The sequence below is a fragment of the Pogonomyrmex barbatus genome, unplaced genomic scaffold (genome assembly GCF_055798465.1).
Source record: "Pogonomyrmex barbatus isolate J1 unplaced genomic scaffold, ASM5579846v1 scaffold1, whole genome shotgun sequence".
Lineage (NCBI taxonomy): Eukaryota > Metazoa > Arthropoda > Insecta > Hymenoptera > Formicidae > Pogonomyrmex > Pogonomyrmex barbatus.
The window spans coordinates 17,447,290-17,456,182 of NW_028297098.1; the positions used below are offsets into that span (position 1 = coordinate 17,447,290).

The 8,893-nt window shown below is 28.0% G+C and overlaps 1 protein-coding gene across 1 annotated transcript; it reads right to left on the bottom strand.

Annotated features, from left to right (window-relative positions):
* Nucleotides 1-6,825: 6,825 nt before the first annotated feature.
* On the bottom strand, nucleotides 6,826-8,893 carry LOC105425291 (cytochrome b-c1 complex subunit 7). The gene is made up of 2 exons (XM_011635995.2): nucleotides 8,418-8,893; nucleotides 6,826-7,687 (listed from the first exon to the last, which is right to left on the bottom strand). Exons 1-2 carry the CDS (start codon nucleotides 8,663-8,665, stop codon nucleotides 7,489-7,491), a joined length of 447 nt encoding a protein of 148 aa, XP_011634297.2. The 5' UTR covers nucleotides 8,666-8,893; the 3' UTR covers nucleotides 6,826-7,488.

An 8,893-nucleotide genomic window follows, 5' to 3' on the forward strand; every position in this document is an offset into this window, starting at 1 on the left:
ATATCGTGATAAATAATGCATTATATAAAAAGTTCTGCATAAATTCATGGTGCATTACAAGTATATTTAAAATATCAGCGATAAAATTTTTACACTTGTGTGTTACATACATATATTTTATACATATATATAAAACAATAACTCTTCTTTCGGATTGATATATAGAATAATATTTTTGTGTTATTTTTTATTTGTGTATTATTTGACAATAGATAAAATATATTTTAATTAGATACGTACGAACAATGGCGTCGTATTGCAGTACCTTAAGATACGCTCGCCTTAGCGTAAATAATTAATAGAATTTTGATAATTTAGATGCTAAAAATTGAAAAATTCAGGATGCATTCAGGATGCATGAGAAATGAAATATTCTGTATATGATAACTTCTTCATCCATTTTGGTCAATACTAAACATTATCGAGTTTGTGATTTTACAAAGAAACTTCGACTTTGTTTCAGCGTCAGATAATAGTCGTCCATTTTAAACTTGCTTATGAAGTTTGGATCTGTCATTAAACTTTCACTTCACAAGAATTCTTTGAACATGGACACGGATGCGAAATTTTAAAAGTACTGGTAAATTCCGTCAATTATAGAACATAATATTTTTCATTTTTCCCCGAGAAAGAAAAGCATTTATTAATACAACACATATTCTATACGAATTATTTTATGTTTCCATTTTTATAAAATCTTATTGCATAAAATGTTTGTAACGATTTTGCAAAATAATAAATAAATGATAAATGATAAATATAAAAACTTTTGCCAGCTTTTTATTATTTTTATGCAAAATAAACTTTCTTAGAGAAAAACTGATATTTGTGTAAGACAATCTTAGATTAAAAAAATACATTTTATACGGGTTGAAATTACGAAATATCTGATTACAGTTTCCGTCTGACGCGAGAAGGAATACTGCATATTTTTTTTCCACCAACAGAGATGACTGCTTAGGGAATTGCGAGACTGGGGGAGCATTTTAATTTTATCCACGTTGAAGAAAAAGGATCTGAACATTATCCACTCGTTCTTCTAAGTAAATAAGCCTCGGTTATTTATTTAAAATTGTTTTATATCATTCTTGTATCTCCCATTAAAAACATAATGCAAAGAACGGATTATCTGAAGTATTAAATTGATTCCTAAAGTTATAGAAAGAAAATATATACAGCAGATAAATGTTCAATAGTAATCAACAAAAAATAAATTTGATTAATAATAAATTAATGTAACTAGGTAAAAGCATTTCTAATTATTTTATTAGTTTATAAAGATATATAAAACTTACACTATATGAAACAAATTAAAGTATAAGAATACATTATTTTCTTTTTATTTTTATAGACAAAATAAGATTTAAAGATTTTATTTAGTTTGCCATAAGTAACTGCTGTAGAATAAATAATTTATACGTATATAAATTATATATTGAAAACTTTACCTTTATATCTAACAAACTGTTACAATTTTTCTAATAGTTACATTTTTTTTCTATTCTAATTACTCTCTGGCGTAGTGATTTTATGAGTTTACGTCGACAGAGATGAATAGCGCGTTTCGTGAGAATATGTGACAGCCATTTTATTGCAAAGCGCATTCAAGTTGTGGTTCCGAAACCAACTCGCTCAGAGCCCGGCTGGAATTACTTTCAGAATCCACACGCTCGATGCTCCTGTTGGCGTTCATGGCGACAAAGTTTTGCAGACAGCAGAGCGTTTAATTTGAATAAATAGGACTAAGAGGATAAAAGCTCTCACAGGCACGGTAAAGATGAGCAAATGAACTAATGAACTTCGCAGGAAGATTCATCTTCGTAAAATTATCATTTACTCGCGAACGAATAAAAATGGTTATTATTTCACATATTTTGCGGAGATTCTAATTATCGACATTAACATTTTGTCGGTGGCGTAAAATATTTCAAAGCAATTCATTGTTCAAAGCAAATCATTGTCGTTTGATATCACAACCATTACACGCAGCTATCGTTTTCATTTCTCATCAATGCGAAGATTCAGATTGTGATCGAGTTACAAAATCGTATATTTATTTGTTCATTCATATTTGTGTTACTTTATATATCAAATTTCATCAAAATTATAATATTTGATCAATTATTACAATAAATGATTTATCCAAAAGCATTATAGATAAAATTATACGTACATTTTTTATACAAGCTAGAACAGTAGTATAAAATGCGCGCCATTTATTTTTGGATATTATATATTTATATATAAAATATTTCATCATATATTATATAACCTCGCCATTAAAATCTCACATAATTACTAATATTAATTAACTATTATTCCAAATTTTCATTTCCAAAATTTAATATTTTTTCCTGTTCCTGATATTTTTTCCGCTGTGTGCAAAACCTAACAGAGATATACCTTATATTTAATTTTGTTATAAACCGTTGAAACCTTTATGTTTGAGATAATAATACAATAACGCGCCTTGGTAAATATTTTGTTTACAATCGACAGGTATTGTACACGTGAGCAGCGCGTTATAATTCAACCACCGACGCTCGTGCGGACAGGTAGTGTTACGTATTGCTCTGCATATCTTCACATTTTCTTTTTAAAACGAAGTCGCGATGAATTCTGATGACGTTCAAAAAACATCAATGCATCTTACGATTTATGTTATAATAAACATTGATAACTCGCGAGTTCGTCAGATTTACAATGTAATGTATCAAAAGACGACTTGTTTCTTTGGATATTCTGGACGGCGGAACTGACTAGTATTCATTGATCAATATTTATTTTTTAAAGCATAGTGATAATTTATTTTTGTAAACGATATATTTATTTAACGATAATTTATTTCGTAAACGATACGAATATGACGGAAGGGCTGCGCTTTCTTTAATGATCTAATTCGAATATTTTTGATGTTGAGTATAAATTCTCCTGGAATGGAGTTCCTCTGCTTTGAAATTCTCACTGATTTAAATGTAATTTGCATTTTGCAATACGTTAGTAGTTAGTTTATTGTATGATATCAATTGTTTATTATAACAAATAAAATATACAAGATATATCTATACATGTATCTCAAATAAATTGTAACGAGTCTATTAAGAGTGTGTTTTGGACGCTCATGCGTTATAAACATTATTTTATTTTTATTATTCATATACGTCAAAGGAAAATAAAACAATGCTTACAGCGCATGAGAGTCCAAATAAATGCACTCTAAATGAAAGAGCAAATGTATGATAATAGAGATTTAGAAGATAAAATATAACGGTTATATTATTTAATGTTTCATTATCGAAAATGCCATAATGCTTCGTGGAAATTATGTAAATTTGATTCGTAATATATGTTGAATTTCATCGTAGCCAGATTATTGTTGTTATAATCTTGAGTTTACGCGCCGCGACTGATACGTCAGGTGTTTACGAGTATGATAGCGCGTCACGTGTTTACGAACGCACTCCACGCGCTATCATTCAATCACTGGTATTCGTATGGGCCAGTAGCAAAACACATTGCTCCGTATTTTTTAGCATTTCTCTGATGCTAAAGGATACTAAACATTGTTCTATCTTCTAAATGCATATTAACTGCTTATTAATCGGATTAATAAATAAGCTCATCGAATAGCAAATATGTAAAATATGTGTATTACTACTTTCTCAAAATATTAAATTTTTCTTTATTTGTTCTTTAATTAAACTTAAATATAAAATATCTTTATTTTTATTTTTATTGTTAAATTAAATGATAATTATAAATGATAATTATATAAACAAGATTTGATAAAGGATGTTTAAATGCTTTGAGTTACGATATTATTAAGTTACTTGAGGTTTATTGAGCGTCGAGTTTCAAACATTTCAACAACTAACAGATCAATTTCAGTGGTTGAGTGGCCAAACGACTTTTCAATAACAATATAATACATTGATGGCAGGAAATGTTACAATTACATTACAACTTTGGTATCTGTAACGAAATGAAGAAGTTTTGATACATTGTAATCACATTATAATGAAATCTAAAACTTTATAATAGATATTAATGGAATATAAAATGGATATATAAAATTATATATATATATATATATATATATATATATATATACATATATATATATATATATATATATATATATATATATACACACTATATACACATATTGTAATTAATATTTTTTTTCAATTAATTTTTTTTCTTAGAAGAAAACAATCACATTTTCTATCATAATCTTATATCTTTATTTGCTTTTAAAGCATCTACAGAGTCTTTCTTCTTTCTTCTGATACCTCTCATTATCTAAGAGACTAAAGCCTTACTTAGCCGAAATATTTGAGAGAATCGATAGCCGCCTTAATTTGACACCCTTCGCGCTTGATGCAAGCCGGACAAAGAGGCAAATCAAATGAAGCGAACGCAATTGAAGCGAACGCTGTCAGCGTGATTATCCGAAGCGTCGTCGTTAGAGCTATCGAGTTATCGAATGAGCGCCGTGCTCTCAGAGACGCCTTAGTGAAGTTCCGGTCGTTGAAAGCGCGGGGCGCGTGTTAAGTGTCCAAGGGACCAGAGAATTAACATCGTTCCGCGTTGTTTCTGGCTGAATAAACGAATCCTTTCGCTCGGTACTCTAGAAAATTACTCATACTCGCATAATCTTACGAAGAAAAAGAAAAACAAGAAAAAGATAATACGCGAAGAATGGCTTTATTTCGCACTCGAATTTAGAACTAATCTAAGAATTCGCAATTCATTTTAAGTTTATTATATGTATATATCATTGATTCGATTGTCAACTTGCTCTTGTTTACTCTCGTTTAATCGCTGTATCGTGTAAATTACAAAGCAAACGTTTCAAAAAAAAAGCAATAAGCCTTACAATAACAAACAATAACATATCAATATAGTCGTATATAAAGTAACATGTGTTCTATTAATTTTTAAATAAATGTTTAAATATATTTAATGAATGACAAGACATGGAAACTAAAATAATAAAAATTAGACGACAAAATTAATTCATTTGTTTAATTATTCCTAATTTGAATGAAGCCTACGAAATAAAGAAATTGGTAATGGTATACACATTTACATGTACCGCAAAACAGTAAACTTTTCAGTGAAGTTATGCAAGGCCATTCGCGAGAAAAGGTGCGCCGTCTGCGTCGTGAATATTATACTTCTGACGACAAACGTAAACGCGTTTTCGCGTTCTCATTCGTCGGGCATTTCCGCAAGGCTCGCGAAATCATAAAGAATTCAGAACGCGAACTACCAAGTATTGGCTAACTCAGAATAAGAGTGCAGGAACCACGGCGACGAACTTTTTATGACTCGCTTTAACTCGTAAAGTCGACGCCAGTCGTGCGTTACTGCGATTAACTCTTTCTTCACGGGAAACCCTAAACGCAGCACCACGACGCTCGCGCTGGAACAGTAATTTGCCGACACTTGATCGAACATTAAATGAACTTGGATATCAGGATATTTCCATCCCCTTGCTCGCAAGGAAAAAAAATTATGCAAAATTGCGAAACTTCTGATAACGAGAAATAAGAAAAGTTCTTAACGAGAAGATCAATGCATCTCGAGAAGATATTTCCTGTGAAACAGAGATCGAATAGATAAGATTGATTTATTTAAATATAAGGATAAACGTCTTACTAAGATTATTATGCAAAAATTGTAACATTAATAAGAAAAAGATAAAAAGATATAAAAGCTTGATAAAAAAAAATATTAATTAAAAGAATCTGTTATTAACATTTTTGTAAATGATACCATTTGCAATCAGTCTATCTGGGACTACAAGCAAATGAGTTATTATATTGATTTTTGAGAGTGGTTTGTCCTTCAACGTTCATCCTCTTATAGTAATTTAATTAAGTGATTATTATGTTATTCAATCAAATCTCATGTATTTATTAACATTATTATAAAAAATTTTGAATACAAGTGAGATGTAATATATGAATAAAATAAATACAAATTAAGATATAAATAATAATAAAATAAAAACACAAATTAAAAATGTCTTATAATACAAAATAAATTTATTAAAAATAAGACTATTAATATAAGAAATATTATAGACATTATATTGTTTATTACTTTATAAGAAAGAATAATTTCTCAATATCGCGTTGTGTAAATAAAATATTGAAATGTACGGAAATCAGTAGCTGCCAAGTATACATGACAATATACACTGATTTATTTTGCCATGCAGAGTAAAATCACGTTTTCTTTTCCAACCGTCGTAAATTCTGCGTAAACAAATCCATGGATTATACATTTCTCGATGTAACATGTGTATGCAGATAGAGGAACAAAATGTGATGCGCTATAAATTTGTCGAGCTATAAATCGCATATTGCATTCAAATATATTTTCGATATCGATCATTAAACGTTAACATGGTAATTTTTCCCGTTTAATAATACGTTTAATAATACGTTTCTTTCACTACCAATTACCGTGGTAACATTATTAATTGTATTTAAACTAATTTAAAAATATATAGAGATAATATAGAAATGTATATAGAGATAAAAATATGTAAAATTTAATATTTAATATTTAATTTAACCTTAAAAAGATTATAGGAGATATATGAATTTATACATGTGTAATTGTTATTTTATATATATATATATATATATATATATACATATATATATATATATATATATATATATATATATGTGTGTGTGTATATATATATATTTATACACGTGTATAAATTCATACATTTTAAAAACATTTGTATAATTAATAATTTTATTAATAATTTTATTGATTATTTAATAAAATAACATGATATACGTATGATATACGTATAATAAAGATGTAGTATATTAATATTTGCTAACAGAGTATTTTGTTTTCTTAAAAATTGCAAGATATGATATAACCGCAATGTAAGCAAACCATTACAGAATAGTTAACTGTTGCGTCCGATGTTTGAGAATCAGTCAACCGATCAGTCCTTCACGTCCGTTTAGTTCATGAATCCCGAAGTTGCACTTCTAACAACTAGTACTACACTTGCAGGTTGAAACGGTAACTTTCATCTCCTAATCATCTTTAGTTCTAGAAGTAATAATTGAAGTCAAGGAACAAAATTAAAAAGTAAGAAAGAGATAAAAAATAAATTTGATATGCAACGATCAAATATTTTAATTTATTGCTTGCTAATTTCTCAAATGTTTATAACAGGATATTTTTATTTGTGATATTAGTTTAGAAAATTTGCATCGGCAGTACATTAACATATTACATTATTTTAATAATTTCTCTTCAATTAAGTTTCAATTCTTTAAAACTTATGTATGTATATAAAAAAATTACATTTTTATTAATTATTGTCAACAAATTGTCTAGCACTGACATAGAATTCACATGAGACTAACTTATAAACATCATTCCATGTAATGATATTTGCCAATATATCAAAAGATATCGAGAGAACTGTAGAAATCTGTTCTCTTATTTCATTTCATCAGTTGGGCAATCATTATCACTGTAATTGTAATTGCAACCAAATTCGTTTATCTCCGCTTGCTCAGCTTGGATCTCCTCTATATACGGTCTAAGATATCGATACTCTATATCCTGCTCGTATGTGACCCATTTCTCCTTGGGTAGATATATCTTCAGGAAATTCAGCTGCGCAGCGCGTATGATCCTGCAAAGCATGCAAAACTATTACATGCTTTTTTTCAAGAAGCATCGAACTAGTGTAACAGACAAATCAATTGCATAATCGCAAAATAATATTCCTAGGACTTGTAATGTAAAATGTAAAAAAAAGAACGCTGTCTTGTTACTTTGTAAAGGATATAAACTTTTGGGATCAATTTTTAAAAATTCCGCGAATGAAAATATAGCAATTTGTCAAGTTTTACATCAAAAGTTATTCGTAATATTATCTTTTTTTTAACAGCAATCAAATCTTCAATTAAGAGATCTTGAGATTAAGAGATATATTTAAACATATTTATAAAATAATGAAAGAAACGCTTTTATAATTCTTTAAAGCGCAATAAAAAAAAACGTTCTCGTCCGACAAATGAGCTATCCTTTATGAATTTTAAAAAATCAATGTGTAATTCCAAAAGTACTGTGAATAAAATTTTATATCGGATATTTAAAAACATAAATACTAAAAAATAGGATAAAAATAGAATTTAAGCTCAGTTTATAAAAATGAAACCAAATTCGAATGTAGTTATTTTGTAAACTGTAAATTAGAAAAAGAGAAAGATGTCTTATTTTCTTGTACATTTATGATGTACATAAAAAGATTTATAATTATATTTTTTTTACATTGTCATTGTTTTGTGCAATTATTTATATGAAGAGAATTTTCATTTTTCTTATTATTACAGACCAACAATAAATTTATAATATATTACCTGAAATTTCTGGCATCGTGCATATCCTTTGGTATTCGACGCAATGCTTCTTTTATATAAGGATGAGTCTCATCTATGATATCATGTGTATAAAGCCCATATTTATTGTATCCCGACCAGTTAAACGCAAATTTTTTCAAAGTATATTTCCAATTCTGTCCGCAATCGTACTGATTCTGTGCAAAATTCTGCTTAGGTAACTTCAGATTTTTTATTAATATCCAAGGAAATTTTATGTTAGGAGACATTTTTCTCAATGAAATCCTGTATAATATTTAATCTCTAACCTTTTTGATAGTAATGGTATTAACCTCAAATGTAAATGAAAATAAAAATTATAATACGTTTTTCGATTGTTTGAATTTTTTGTTAATATAAAAATCATTTCACATTTATTTTATTATCAGTTAATTTTTTATAGATGTATTTAATTGTATAGATTAATAGAATTAGCTCTAATTTTTTAATAAATTATT

Excerpts from the sequence above, each read along its gene's own strand:
- LOC105425291 (XM_011635995.2), bottom strand. The coding sequence starts at position 8,665 with ATGTCTCCTAACATAAAATTTCCTTGGATATTAATAAAAAATCTGAAG. Across the intron at positions 7,688-8,417 it reads CACGATGCCAGAAATTTCAG|GATCATACGCGCTGCGCAGC; the intron begins GTAATATATTAT and ends CATGCTTTGCAG.